This window comes from Phyllopteryx taeniolatus, chromosome 14, assembly GCF_024500385.1.
Source record: "Phyllopteryx taeniolatus isolate TA_2022b chromosome 14, UOR_Ptae_1.2, whole genome shotgun sequence".
NCBI classification, from domain to species: domain Eukaryota; kingdom Metazoa; phylum Chordata; class Actinopteri; order Syngnathiformes; family Syngnathidae; genus Phyllopteryx; species Phyllopteryx taeniolatus.
In genome coordinates this window covers 8206868-8222539 of record NC_084515.1, presented here as the reverse complement: position 1 = coordinate 8222539, position 15672 = coordinate 8206868, and the positions used below count along the sequence as shown (strand labels likewise).

Sequence of the window (15672 nt, the reverse complement as noted above, 5' to 3'; positions counted from 1 at the left end):
TAATAGAATGTAAAAAATGGACATTGTGCTGCTCCTTCTGGTGTGTTTACATAGGAGACATGGAAATACTGTACATGGAGCCGGTCGAAACTCCTCAGTAAGCCGCAGTAATTAGTCCTTCTTTGCAGAGGACAAAGAACACCACTGTATTGAATTATTTTTTATTGTTTGTATCGTTTGTTTTCAATTGTATTTTATTGATAATCTAATGACGATTAATGAATTGACAATAGTTTACCTTGAAAATAATAGTAAAATAGTTTAAGTCGCCAGGGTTTATTCCTCCGGGCAGCTAATTTCTTAAAAGTTCATCCCTTTTAACATTAAATGGCCAATTAGTGAGGATTTTAAAAATTACAAAAGTACTTATTACAGTTGTATAGCATTACAATAAATATAATTTGCTGTATATATTTATAATACAAAATGTATATCTGGGTCTAAAAAAAACACACACACACACACAAATAATGTACCAGTGATAAGTTTTTTTTTTGAGGGGGGGTGTTTTATTGGTTCTTCCCCAAAAAGTTTTATCGATAAATACTTTTTGGCAACACGACACACTTAACTGTCATCAGAGACAGGATCCATATGAGTCCTGCATCGGCATTGTCTATTATTATGCAAAACTTTCCAGCCACAACAAAAGCTGCACTGCTTCAATAGCAACTACAGTATATACAATACATCCACAACTCAAGATCGTGTTCACGCTTGCTTTGATTCTCTTCTTGAACAATAAGGCTTTTTTTTTTTCTGCTCTGGCGAGGAAAACACTCCAAAAGAAATCATGTAAATTCTTTTTGTTTGTCACTTGAGGTCAAACAAAATCAATTTTGGTAGATTTGAGGTGGACATGCCCCAGTTTGAGCTAAAGAAGCTTTCAATTTAAAGACAAGCCACGCAATAATATAAGCGGACAATATTGTGTTCAGGGGCATCATAAAGACTAAAGTGATTTATCGGGACACAAAACGTGGCTTATACAAGCTGAATAATAATAATACATAGCGAGAACACACTTGAAATACAATGATGTTTAACATCAATTTAAAAGATATTGCACAGCTACCCCAAATGTTCAACTTTGCACAAAGCAAATGTATATTTATTCAAGCGCACGCTCACACACACACACGTTAAAAAAGCTGGTTATTTACAGCACAAATGGCACATGTACAAGCATCAAACAAAGCAAAAATGTACAGAACAATGATTCCACCAGTTAGCCTGCCAAAGTTTGTGTCATCTGTAACATGACCGTGAGCCATGAGAATGCAAAATCCTAGAAACACAAAATGAATGGCATGAGGCCTTTTGGAGAATTTAAAAAAAATTTGTTTTGGTCCAAAACTGAAATTCATTGCACCACGAGAAACAAACCAAAATGGCTGCACGTGGTTCTAAAAGTCCTCGTGATAGGCTAAATTCTCACTCACATGGTTAAGGCAAGTTAAAGTTCAAACTTTGGCAAGTAATGGCAATCTCCCGTCCTATAACGTGATTTTTTTCTTCTTCTTCTTTTTTTTTTTACAATCATGATCATGCGACACTCCAGTGTGATCATTCAAGCATTATTGCACATGCTCATACATTTTTTTTTTTTGCGGCAGTTCAACCTCACAATTCAGCACACATGCTCATTAGAAATGCCAAATTTTGCCACTTGAAGGACCGAAAAGGAGGCTGTGGACAAAACACGGAGCCATTTGCTGGTATCTATGACTTGCAATAGATGGATGCGGAAAATATTAAATATACAGCCACAAAACAGCTCCCAGGCCAACATTCCTCCATTTTGTCTGCTGATATATTGTGAATGTCAGTGAATTTGATGCATTGCCTCAGCAAAAAGATGAAAACAAATTCGGTGATTGTTGTAATTAAGGATTTTTGTTTTCTTGGTCTTTGAGTGAACTTTCCTTGACAACACACACTGCACACTACTGTTCAAAAGTTTGGGATCAACCAGAAAATGTCATGTTTCCAGTGAAAACACACAACTGTATAAATACAAATACCGTTCAAAACTTTGGGGATCACTTAAAAATGTCATTATTATTATTTGTTTAGATAAGCATTAATAACTGCATTTAAGTTTTTTGTATTTTTTAATCCCAGTGCTTAAGCCCTGGTCCACACCCTCTACTGACTTTGTATTTCTTTTTTAAAATTTCCCCCTGCTCACTTTTCCGCCTTACTCTGGGTGATGTGTTCGCACTCACAGCTGACAACGAGGCGCTCTAAAGCAGCCACCATCTGAAGGGAAGATGCATTTTCGGGGGGTGTAGGCATAGCTAGCTAGCTAACTGCATGTTGCAATTGCGCCGGATAACTGCTGATGCGAATGAGGGCGCTCAAGTTATTAAATAGTGGGGGAGAGGAAAATGCCCAAGCCGAAGTGCAGCACTAGGCACCGTTTTAGCTACACCAGAAAAAAAAGTTAATGGATAAAATTAGCAGAGTGGTAGAGCTGGGTGTGATCCACATAGCAGTACAAATAGATTTTATATTTATTGAGGATATTGGCAAGGAGAATGAGATAAGTGATAAACAGAAGGAGGGCAAGAACAGAACCCTGTGGAACACTGGAAGTGACAGGAGATGAGCGGGATTTGAAAGATTTAAACTGGATGAAGTGAGTGCGAACTGAGTATGATATGAAATAGTCATAGTGCTTGTTTTTTTTTTTTTTGCCAGTGCTTTTGTTCAAAATAATAATAATAATAAAAAACATTACTAAGTGACCCCAAACTTGTATGTGTGTGCAGTGTTCCTCTCACAAACCTCATTTTAACATGCACAAAACACCTTTTCCCCTCCGCAGGCTTTCGGAAGAAGGCGCTCCCCGTTTGGGAGCATCTTCAAGCCGCTCTATCCGGCTTGTCACTGAAACCACCACGGACACATTTCACACACCTTCTGTCACACACACTGCTGACAGTTACACTCAAAGAACATCATTAAGTGGAGTTTTGGGGGCTAAAGAGGGTGAAGGGAGTTTGTCAAGGCCTGGTTGAAGTTGGACGTTAAAGAGGAGGGGGAAAGTCTTGGCTATTTTTAATATTGAGGTCACAGGTGGTGGCATTGAGGCTGGTTGTTAGGTGGTCTAAAGCAAGCATTGGCTGGTGCGCTTCCTGGCCACTGGAGCGGCCGGACATTGGCTTGTTTTGATGCGGTCGGTCCTCAGGCAAAGGACATCAACAGGCTGCTCTCGGGCGTCACCTCCTGGTTTCTCAGCTGCATGTACGAGAGTGAGAGGAGAAGGTTTCAAATGAAATTGTCCAAGTACAATAGAGAATTGTTTCACCCAGGTCATATCTGGGGCTCTGTAACAATAAGATTACTCCGAGTAGCAGTTTTATGGTGTTTGTGTTAGTTGTATGATTGCAGGTGGTGTGCTGAAGATAAGCGGTGAGTGCCGTGCTCCTTAACAACAACAACATGCACACACACGAAAACACACGCAGTCGTCCATGCGGTTGTGACTTTGAGTGTGCATTTCTTTGAGGGTTTGTGACTCACAGAATATTTAGAAATTTGGCTTCCTATTTTTTATTCTAACGCTGCAGATGTAAAAAAAATAAAAAAATAAAAAATGGTGATGGGGCTCAGTGTTCTCAAGTTATTCCACATCAAACTCATCCAAGCATGCCTTTATGGACCTTGCATTATACACCCGGGCACACCGTGTGGACCGTCTCCCAAACTCTTTACACAAAGTTGGACGAATATAATTTTTCCAAATTGTCGTGGTGAAGAACACAATTAGATTTGAATCAAATAAAATATTACAGTATGACTATGGGCAACATGGTGGGACGTCTGCCTCACAGTCAAGATGTCCCGGGTTCGAATCTCAGCTACAGCCTTCCTGTGTGGAGTTTACATGGGTTTTCTCCGGATAATGGAACGAAACCCCAGCGATGGAGGGAGGGGGCATTACTGTATATGAATTTGCAAATAGTGAACTGGGAAACTGCGGGGATTACTGTACTCCAGCTTTCGCCTACGTTCCAAAAACATACGTTACCCGCTATCCTAGTCATGACACGTGTTATAGAAAATGGATGGATGGATGAATATTACATATAAGTACAGTCTGTTACTGTACTTTTTAATGGGGGTGAAGTTGGCTAAAAGATGGTAAAGCGCTGATGTCGGCGTGATTGCAAACGACAAATGAACACCAAGGTAAAAGCTGCCCCACATCACATTAAAAATAAAAACCAGCATCTGGGACAGCGTCTACCTATTGTGGCAAGACAATTACCGGCATAGGGAGAGGAAGAGGAGGAGCTTAGAGAGGAAAGTCTCTGCTCGTTCTTCTGGAGGTGTTCATACGCAGAGACAGGTGTGAGACAAAGGGACGAGTAAGACACAAACAGACAAAAAGTGATGGGATCATAGATAATGACAAGAAAAGAGAACATCCGGATACAAATAATGCTTCGACCTGGGGACACGTCATACCCCAAACAATTAGGTAAAAAAAAAAAAAAAAAAAAGAAAAATTTACCTCCAAATTTGTCCTGGCTTTCTTCAAAACATCACGAGTCCTCGACACTGCAAAAACAAGGCAAAAATAGGACTTTGTTTTTATTTCTCGTTCTTTGTTAACAAAATAAAATAAAAAAATACACAATTTTTCAACAAAACCTTGTGTCGTAGTCAAGGAATATTGCATTAACCCAATTTAGGGTATTCATTTAAATTGTGTTTTTTAATTAAACTTTTTCAAAATTATGACTAAATGTTTTTTTTTTAACCTCAGGGACTTTTTCAAAAATGTATAGACATTCCAGTAATAATAATCCCCAATTATATTCAAGTATCAATTCTTCACTGATTGGCTGGGAGAAACGACATGGTTCTACTGCGTCATAGTGAGGTGGGTGACGTCTACCTAAGCTTCTGCTAGCAAGTATGGTTCCTCACCCTTTAAATAATTACATTTTTGTTCCAGGTCTGTGTCCTACAGATGGCAATACAAATTTGGAAGTATTTGAAATTCATCCGCTGCAGCTTTTTCTCTCCCGCTCGTGTCATATTTGGTCATCTCTTCCTCAACTCGGCCTGTCTTGTGCAAAATCCAGACTTACACTGGTTGACTATGAAATGCTCCATGCTCTCCTTGGTGCGGCTGGTGCTCCTCAGTCTGTGAATCGTCCCCTTCAGGACCTCCTCCTGCTCAGACATGCGTAGCTTGAGGGACAAGATCTCCTCTTGCATAGACTGCTCCTGTGTCGAAACCACATGAAAATGCATGAATATTTTAATTGCGCTTATTTAAAGACCAGTTAATCAGGAATTTGCATCACGGCGCTCGTGCAAACCTTCTTCAGGTTCGGGATGGACACGTCAGCGCTGGGCAGCGCCGCCCTCCAAAACATCTTCAGAAGAGATGCTGTCTCCTCCAAAATCTGCCTCAGGGTCTTGGTGTTGGATAGGAGACTCTTAGCACTGCCATGATCCAAGAACTGCATGGAGAAACTAGTCAGATTTCAGCTCAACAGATTTTTTTAAAACACACAAATAGGAGTATTTCAACACCTGGCCAGTGCACCTACAGAAATGGAAAGAACAGTGGAACCTCAGAACTCGCTTGTACATGTTGAATACATTCAATATTTTTGCAAAAAACGAAAAAAAAAGTCTTAAATTAAAAAAAATTAATTAAAAAATGTCTTAGATAAATTTGAATATAATGGAAAAGTCATGAAAAAATTATTTTAGTAGCTCAATTAAAAAATAGTTCAATTCATCTCACGACAGTAATATCTATATTTGATCATTTTGTTGCAGCAAGGTTCTCACCATCTCACTGTTCTGTTTCTGGGTGCCCCCTAATGGTGAAGGAGGGCTCAGGCATGCGTGCAGCGCTGCCTCCATGCGCTGCACGATGCCGCGACCTTCCAAGACTTGCTGTTGTAGAGCGGTAAAGTCGTCCACGTGACCGACGGCGTGGCGGCCATAACGGTTGGCGAACGAGCCGTCGGGGGCGTCACCTTCCAGCTCGGAGTGAAGGTCAAGAGGGTCTGCGGTTGTTGAGAGAAAATGGAAGGATATTTATTTAAATCTAAGTCGGTGAGATGTGAATAAAGCACAGCGCTGACAGGCACATTAGAACCAAACTGTGTACAAGTCAAGCCACAGACATGCAGTGCAGTTAAAGTCACACCGTTGGCAGTGCTATGGCTGTCATCCTGGTCCGAGTACGGGGGACAGGGAGATCCACAGTTAAAGAGACCAATGTCCCTGACAGGTGGAGACGGGGCCGGGTCTGCGGAGCACACAGATACACAAACCGGGCTTGGACACACATCACACCGAAGCCTCACATACACATGCACAGTGAACCTCCGCATATTCGCGGTTCGCTCGCCACAAATTCCTCTAATCTTTATTCTATGCCCTAGGTTGCCACAAGATGGCGCCAAAGCCCTGGCAAATAGGAAAATAGTAATTGGTGTCAAGAAAGTATTGCTCAAGTGATACATCTTGACTGATAGACTCAGATCTTTGTATATTGGGGAGGAGCTAAGTTTAGCCTGGCTTGTAAGTGGAAGGTACGGAGAGTCTACGCCGCATGTGGAAGTACGCACAGATTTATGGTGATTTTAATCAAATCATCTGTAAGCAATTTATTTTTAAAGGTAATGTAAGATGAGTTTGAATTGATATTAGTGTTTTGTATTAGTATTTTTTATGTTTTTCATACAGAAAAATACCACCGTCTTATATAAAAACAATCAAATAACAGAGAATGTAAAGGAATAAACTGTTATAGATTATTGTACTGTACTGTATTCTATCGAAAGGAATGGAAAAACCATGAATTCGTTCCAGTCTCTCCCCAAAAAACAAGCAATTTTGAAATGTTTTTTAATTAATAATGAAAATAGGATTTAGAATATCTCCTTAAAATAAAATATATAGTAATACCACAATTAAATAGAATGTAAAGAATTAAACAGTTTGTACATCATGATTAATTAATTGTGACTCGTTCTGGTGTGTGCAACTTGGCCACCAAGGGGAGTATAATACAGTCATGAAGACAAATTGTAGTAATATTAGTCGTTTTTTGCAGGGGGTATAGAAAATAAGCCTGTGAGTATTGTTATATTGTCTGTCTACATATGTTGCTCCGCCATTTGTATTCAAATATCCGTTGCTTAAAGGGTAGTAACACTGCGACGATCATGTGCTATTCGTTAGTTAGCCTATGGCATTTTGCTTTGTGTGTTGGCATTAAGCTGGCGGAAGACAAAGTTGTGTGGTTGCTTTAAATACACGTGTAGATCTCTTTGTTTGATGTTTTGTTTGACAGTAAACTTCAACTTGGAGTGGTGTTGAAAAGCTTGAAGCCTCTTTTTTTTTTTGAAGAAGAAGAATTGTTTAATATCTGCCAAACTGCTGCTTGTTGTAAGTTATTTGCTATTTGTGGCAGGGCTCGGTCCCCATCCCCGGGGAATAGCGGGGGTTTACTGTATATGCAGCGCAGCGTTACCGTGCAGCAACGGTCGTCTGTAGAAGTTTTCTCTCTGCGGGCTGGCGCTGAAGGCCGACAGGGACGCCGTGCGAGGGGAGCCGCCGCCCAGCTTCTGTTCCAGCTGCTTGTGGAGCTCCAGCTGCTTGAGGGCGCTGTTCTCCTGGACGCTGGTCTGCAGCTGGGCTCGCAGACTCCTCACCTCGCTCAGTAGCTCACCCAACTCCACGGGCAGGCCGGGGGTCTCGCACAGGAAGCCTGAAACCACAACACAATTTCCAGGTTCACAGTTGCAGTTTCAGGAGTTTTCATCAGCATGGTTTCTGTTCGTTTGCAACTTCCTGTCTACAGGTTTTGACTTGAAGTATAATTATGTATTATTACAATGAGCAGGTATTCTCCCATGGATGCACAGTAAATATGTTATTTGGGTGAAAATCCATCGAAATAACGATAACAAAAATTGTCGCAATAGTAAAAAAAATAATTGGTTTCAATTGTCGAAAGGTAATAAACAAAATATTCATTATGCAAAGTATTCCAATAACAACTTAGGTGAAAAATCACTTGAAAATTGCTATACAATTCTTATTAATAACAATGTTTATTGTTGTTGTTATCATTATTATTCATATACGACTCTTACAATCTTTCTATTATTGCTATTATTGAAATCATTATTGCTATGATCAGATTTGAATTCATAATACTGAATACCTATTTTGTGTCATTATTATTATTATGATTTTATCATTCATTTGATAATTATTATTGGAATTATTATTATTATTATGATTGTGATGATCAGTTCTGAATAAAATTTGGTTGTATACAGTACAAGGTAACATTTAAATTATTATTGTCATCCTCATCAGATTTGTATTACATTTGATTTAAAGATTTAAATTAATAGTAATACTTGTTAAAATATTGTTATTATTATTATTATTATGTTGGTTGTAATGATATACAGTAATAGAGTACACACACAGCTAATAATGAAAACATTTTCGACGTGTGGTTCTTGTTACTGCCACTAGATAGTGCTATGGTGACGTTTTGATACGTAACTCTGCACACTTGACATTTCAAAATGCTATTTTGAAGAGTGTGATGAGACAAACCTTTGGTGGATTTAAAGCTGGAGCACACTCGATCATAAACATGCAGTTCGGTCTGCAGGGAGTGGATGAGCTCCCTGCTCTCACCCAGCTGCTGCTGTAGTAGAGACGCCTCGTGCTGCACTCTTGAGTACACACACGTAACATAGGAGAAGAAAAGGCATTTAGAAGACAGATTTTTCTTTAAGCTTTTCTAGCATGCACACACCTGTTGATCTTCTCCTGGCTGGCCTGCCTCTCCTGCCTCAAGTCGTGGATCTGCTGTCCCTGCTCCTCACTGTGCGTCTGAAGTCGTCTCAACTCCTCCTTCCACTGCTCGGCCTCCAGCTCGGCCTGCTTGAGGCGAGTGCGCGCTGCGATCAGCTCCTCACACGAGTCTGAGCAACAACAACAACAACAAAACACTTACAGTACAAGTTTGAGCATAAACAATATAATGGCACACCTCCAGATGGGCTACCTGTGCTGGCCTGCAGACGAGACTGCAGATTCAAGTTCTCGTCTGTCAGGACTCTGATTTCATTAGACAGATGTGTGACTGTGTCCAGCCCCTGAATGTAGATGTTTGTTGGTGCACCTGTACAATACAACAGCAACAAATTAATGAAAACTACTAACCCTATACTGTACAGTCAAAAATCTTTATATCTTTTACAACACATAATGTATACAGTAATCCCGCGAGTAACTCAAGGCTTCAACTAAAAATGGTTACAATTGCCTTTATTAATACTTAATACTTAAACAGGCAGACAGACGCCATTTTACGGCCAAACTGATATTGGAGCTGTAGTACCTCCGTCACGCCCAGGGTTCGCAAGTTTCTCCTCCAGCTGCTGTCGGAGCCTCTCGTTGGTCCGAATGGACTCTTCCAGACGCTGGCGGAGACAGCGCACCTCTCGTAGGTGCTCTTCAATTACATTCGGCCCTGAAAACAAAACATTTTCCACTTTATCATCTAACATGCTATGTAATATATTTGTTTGTGTGTGTGTGTGTGTGTATTATTGGATTCTAGCTAAACTCTGTGTTGCCTATTTTCCATTTTCTGAGCCGCTTATCCTCACAAGGGTCGCGGGAGTGCTCGAGCCTATCCCAGCTATCTTCGGGCAGGAGGCGGGGTACACCCTGAACTGGTTGCCAGCCAATCGCAGGGCACACATAAACAAACAACCATTTGCACTCACATTCACACCTACGGGCAATTTAGAGTATTCAATTAACCTACCATGCATGTTTTTGGGATGTTGGAGGAAACCGGAGTGCCCGGAGAAAACCCACGCAGGCACGGGGAGAACATGCAAACTCCACACAGGCGGGGCCGGGGATTGAACCCCGGTCCTCAGAACTAATAAATCGGCTATATATGTGGAGGATAAATCAAACAACTACCTGCTCTCGAACGTGGAGGGAATTTGTCTGGAAGAATCTTGTAAGGTTTTTTTTATTACCCCAGAGTTAAAACGCAAACAACTAAAAACACAACAAAGATGTTGGCGTAAATGTGGGGAAGTCGATCATTCACATATATTTTGGAAATGTAAAAATGTGATTGGGATTGGAAATACTGTTGTTAATATAATGCGTCAAATATTGAGATATTCAATTTGTGTAAGCCCTTAAGTTCCATATCTCTGCAACTTTCAGAATAATGTGATTCTTAAAAAGGATGAGTATTTGGTTAAGATAATGTTGGTGGCTGCAAAAAAAAAAAAAATTTTTAAATAACAAGGAATTGGGGGAAGGTGACCATTCCATCAACGGACCAGTGGAAAACTACAATGGAGGAAATTTTTCCAATGGAAAAAGTGACTCACAGACTGAGACTACAAGAACCACAGCTGAACAAATAGTGATACATAAATATATATAGACAAAGGGTATAGACCAACTGCTAATACCCAATTTTTAATTTTGATTTTTTTAAAGATTTTAACCATGTTTTTGTTTTGTTTTGCTGTTATATTTGTGTATAACTTTGTTAAAAATTAATAAAAATGTAAGTGACAAAAAAGTTACACTTGATTGATTTTGACGAAGACTCTTCGTAACTTCCACGAACAAACCAGGCTAAACTTGACTCCTCACCGACATATAATGCTGTTTGTTTTCAGTTAAGATGTTTCCCTTTAATATACTTTCTTGGAACAAATACTGTATTACTTTGCTGTTTAGACAGAGCTTTGGCAACATCTTGTGGCATCTTATGGCATTTCAAAAAAAGCACATAGTGATTCAAAGAGTTTTTCAGTGAATAACGGCAGATAGGTTAAAAACGTAGAAAGGATACGACTAATTTTAGATATCAAACTTTTAAAAATGTAAAAAAAAAAAAAGTTTGTTTCCCCTTACATTTGTTTAATACCTCTTAAAATGTATTCCACTTTCACATGTAATTTCCAGCTAAAGGATACTCATTCAACAAATAAAAAAAATATATATATTTTAAATCAAAATGTGGCCAAGTTCTGAGTAATTCCAGACGCAATTGAATTCATCATAAAATTAACAAAAACAGTTACATTAAAGATATGATATTTCAAAGGCAAGTCATTTGTAAGATGCTACTGCCCAAGAATGAAGGAAGCCTGATAGATACAGTCGATAAGTTTACCTGTCTGGCTACTTCCTAGGAGATGTCCAGGGACTCCAGAATAGTTCCCCATAGGCTGAGTCATGTTGTCCATGTCCCAGAAAGCCCCTCCTCCTGTCAGCAGACCCGAGTCTGACTTGAGCGAGTGACCCTCAGGAATGCCGCCCAACTGGTACTGTTGAAAGGTGTGATGGGGTAGCTGGCTGTAGCCGGAGAGCTCGCACTGGTTGGGGGAACCGGGTGAGAGAGCAAACCGAGGCTTGCCGTGAAGATCCGGGAACCCTGGAAACACACAGAAGTTATGAATGGATGAATGTGTGAGATGTGTGAGCAAAAGAAGGTGACACACACTCCCGGCACCCCCCTCACCCCTTATCTGCTCATTCATCTGTTTGTACAATGTGTCCAGCTCTGGGCGAACAGCCATCACGGACAGGGCTCTAAGGCGTGGGTCACTTGTGACCTCCTTACCCCGGACATCAGGGTCACGAGGGGGAGGGAAGGACGAGGAAAGGGGAATACTGAGAGGGGCTGGCAGAGAATGACAGCAAGTAACATAAAGAGACAGAAATGAAATGGGGGGAACTTTTCAAGCCTTGAGTCGTGAATCCTGTACCTTTAAAGGACGGACTGGTCAAACCCACAGAAGCTGAGTAAAGCGTGCCAGGACAGCTGAGGGAGGGTTGGAGGGGTCCACGAGGAGGAGTGATAGATGGATGGGCTAAAAGGTGGGAATGGAAGATGAAGGACAGAAAAGAGAACCAAAGAAAGAAGAAAAGACGGCCAGTTACCATCTTGATCGGATTGTAGCCGCTGTTCCTCATCCTGATACTCTCGGGCGTCTAAATCAGAGCACAGATCCAGGTCTTCATTGGTTTGACACTCATCCGACACAAAGGAGGTCCTGTCTGATGGGTCGGTGGTCTCCGAGAGGGCTTGGCAGCTGGATGGCGTCTCAGGACGGTGCTGCAGCTTGTTGTGGAGAGACTCGATGATTTTATCTTTCTGTTGAAGTTCTTTGCTTAGCCTGCAAGGGAAAGCGAAAACACAGGGCAAAGTAACATTGCCAACATTTCCATTTGTTGTATTAATTTAGCAGTTTTCTCCTGAAATGGTTCAATTAAAATGTATTTTCAACTTTTTTATATATTTTTTTATTGATTCATGAAATTAAATAATTGTTAATTGATTTATTGTTATTTTTAATTGTTTATTTATTAATTGTAAGACCGCCATGAAGAATACATTAAATGGATCCAGGTTTCCCTTGCCCGGACGCGGGTCACCGGGGCCCCCCTTTGGAGCCGGGTCTGGAGGTGGGGCTCAAGGGCGAGCGCCTGGTGGCCGGGCTTGCACCCATGGGGCCCTGCCGGCACAGCCTGAAAGTGTAACGTGGGTCCCCCTTCCCATGGGCTCACCACCTGTGGGAGGGGCCATAGGGGTCGGGTGCAGTGCGAGCTGGGTGGTGGCCAAAGGCAGGGACCTTGGCGATCCGATCCCCGGGTACAGAAGCTGGCTCTAGGGACGTGGAATGTCGCCTCTCTGGCAGGGAAGGAGCCCGAGCTGGTATGTGAGGTTGAGAAGTTTCGACTAGATATAGTCGGACTCGCCTCCACACACAGCTTGGGCTCTGGTACCAGTCCTCTCGAGAGGGGTTGGACTTTCTTCCACTCTGGAGTTTCCCACGGAGAGAGGCGCCGAGCAGGTGTGGGTACACTTATTGCCCCCCAGCTCGGCGCCTGTACATTGGGTTTCACCCCGGTGGACGAGAGGGTAGCCTCCCTCCGCCTTCGGGTAGGGGGCAAGGGTCATGACTGTTGTTTGTGCCGATGCACCAAACAGGAGTTCAGATTACCCACCCTTTTTGGAACTGCGACCTAGGGTGTCCTGGTGCCAAGTGCACGTGTGGACACCCTTATGCTTGAACATGGTGTTCGTTATGGACAATCCGTGACGAGCACAGAAGTCCAATAACAGAACACCGCTCGGGTTCTGATCGGGGAGGCCGTTCCTCCCAAATCACGCCCTTCCAGGTCTCACTGTCATTGCCCACGTGAGCATTGAAGTCCCCCAGCAGAACGATGGAGTCCCCAGCGGGAGCGCTCTCCAGCACCCCCTCCAAGGACTCCAAAAAGGGTGGGTACTCTGAACTGGTGTTTGGTGCATAGGCACAAACAACAGTCAGGACCCGTCCCCCCACCCAAAGGCGGAGGGAGGCTACCCTCTCGTCCACTGGGGTGAACCCCAACGTACAGGCGCCGAGCCGGGGAGCAATAAGTATACCCACATCTGCTCGGCGCCTCTCACCGTTTATTATTATTTTTTTAGACAAATGTTGAATTAAAAAAAAATATATAATATTTGGCCAAAACACATCTTCAGTGCATAAGGCATGGAAAACCACATCAGAGGACTTAATGTTTCTTTTTTTAGCAACCTTTTTATTATAGACGGTGCCTACAAGTAGCAATATTGTGTAAAAAGTATAAAAGTTCCAACAGAGTGATATCAACCAAAGTAGTGACGAGTAGATATTAAGTGCACTGTAACGCTTTGTTCTTTGTGTATCTTGACGGAAGAATGTCAGACTTTTACTAAGACACGTGAGTACTGTTTTAAATCGTGAATTTTTTTTGCATATATCTCCTTTAAACTTAATTCGTATTTGGCATTCAAAAGTAATTCAATATTTTATATATTATATAAAATATTTTACATTTTGGAAGTCCTTGTCCAATACTGGTAAGGGAACAAAGAACACCTCATCAGCTCATAAAATAACCAATAGAAACCAGAACAACAAATGTATACATTAAACTACTAAGTATTTTATATTTCCTTACACAGCTATCATAGTCACCTAGCAACATGTATTCATTTCTTACTGTTTGAGTTGTTGATGCAGCATTCTAAGCAGGCAAATATTTCTGGATCGACCACGGCCATTAGTCATAGAAAAAGACCACAGAGAGTCCCTGTATAGTGGAGAGCTCTTAGAGATCATATATTTCCACAACGGAGCCATAACAGCCTCAGTAAAGTCCAAAAGGAGAAGTATTATGTTTGATAGTGTTCGCCACTACTATTTAATCCCAGATATCGCCACAATACTGATAAAATATGGAGGAGCACTTCCACTCTCCAGCAGCACTGAGCCGCTTAACAGCAGCTGGTGGGATGTCTTTGCAGCTAAATCATCTTAACAGTAAAGGATCCACGCTACCTGCTTGAGTGTGGATTAACCACACCAACCATCTGTCTTCTCTTTAGCCCATAGCCCGTTACATCTATCTGTCTGTCTATCTATCTTTTTAGAACACTTTCTTCTCTAATTTCCATCTTTAAAAAGAACCTATAGTTTACTGAGCTGTTTCATGAGTTTTAAAACATTAATTGGGAATTGGGATAGGGACCAAGTAATTGCCCCCCCCCCAAAAAAAATTTTATACTGTAATTTCCTATATTAATCATTTAAACTGTAAATATAACCAGAACTAAGATCCTTAAAAAAAATTAATATAATATCAAACTAATCTTACATTACCATTAAAAACTAAATTGCTTACAGATGATTTTATAAAAAAATAAATTAATAAATAAAAAAACAACACACCCTAAGTGCACGTGGGCGAAGACGCTCTGTAACATCCACTAACAACCCAGGCTAAACTTAGCTCCTCCCCAACATACAAAGCTTGTCTCTCAGCGCAGGATAGGGAACGGGCCAGAGCACAAACAGCAAAAATCTGTGGATAATTGATGTTTATTATAAAAAAAAAAAAAGTTTTTTTTTTTTTTTTTTTTCAAATCCCCCCAAATCCTTCTGGAATAAGCTGTGATAAACCACAAATAAGCATTTTTGGGGTTGCTTCTCAACCCCCCCCCAAAAAAGAAAAAGAAAATCAGCTTGAAAAAAACCGGAAAATAAATGATTTTTATTTATTTATTTTTTTTAATTAAAGAAAAAAAAAATCTGCAAATAGGTGAATCCACGGGTCCCAAACCGCGAGTTTGCGGGAGTACACTGTCCTACTTATCTGTTCAGATAGTTTTGGCGCCCTCTTGTGGCACCTTTGGGCTTTTTAGAGAGAGTACAAAAAACACAAAATGGTGCGTTCCAGCATATAATGGAGGGTAGGTAGTGGAAACTGTGACAATTTTACATTTCAGACTGGATGCAAAAATGTACAAAATAAACTAATCATCTTTACAATCTTCTTTTAGGAGTCATCCCTCTCTATCCTTTCTGTACTGTGTGGAGCTACCCTGAGTTGCCATGGAAAAAGTGGTGTGAGTGGCACATGCCTCGTATTTTATTGGGCTTTGTGTGAAGGCTAAACTTGAATTCTGCCTAGCAACAGGTAGCGATGACAAATGTTTGTCTCAATTCTTTGTGCCTGATGTTAGGCAATCAAAACCCACAGTGGCTCAGTTATTCCCCAGTAGTAGAGGAGATAATTCAA

General features: G+C 41.1%; 1 protein-coding gene across 10 annotated transcripts in view; it reads right to left on the bottom strand.

Moving 5' to 3' along the window:
• Positions 1–468: 468 nt before the first annotated feature.
• Positions 469–15672, bottom strand: part of pde4dip (phosphodiesterase 4D interacting protein) — a 56558-nt gene continuing 41354 nt past the window's right edge. For 7 of the 10 annotated variants that reach the window (XM_061796432.1, XM_061796433.1, XM_061796425.1 and 4 more), the window contains 16 exons: positions 12001–12236; positions 11826–11930; positions 11579–11740; positions 11231–11491; positions 9413–9544; positions 9077–9193; positions 8825–8993; positions 8620–8741; positions 7517–7753; positions 6185–6286; positions 5821–6041; positions 5340–5483; positions 5106–5244; positions 4523–4569; positions 4277–4331; positions 469–3243 (listed from right to left, as the gene is read on the bottom strand). In XM_061796432.1, coding sequence (XP_061652416.1) covers positions 3113–3243; positions 4277–4331; positions 4523–4569; positions 5106–5244; positions 5340–5483; positions 5821–6041; positions 6185–6286; positions 7517–7753; positions 8620–8741; positions 8825–8993; positions 9077–9193; positions 9413–9544; positions 11231–11491; positions 11579–11740; positions 11826–11930; positions 12001–12236 — 2380 coding nt within the window. In that variant the 3' untranslated portion in view covers positions 469–3112. The remainder of the gene's footprint in view (positions 3244–4276; positions 4332–4522; positions 4570–5105; positions 5245–5339; positions 5484–5820; positions 6042–6184; positions 6287–7516; positions 7754–8619; positions 8742–8824; positions 8994–9076; positions 9194–9412; positions 9545–11230; positions 11492–11578; positions 11741–11825; positions 11931–12000; positions 12237–15672) is intronic. The other 3 variants (XM_061796429.1, XM_061796426.1, XM_061796430.1) reach the window with 3 other exon arrangements.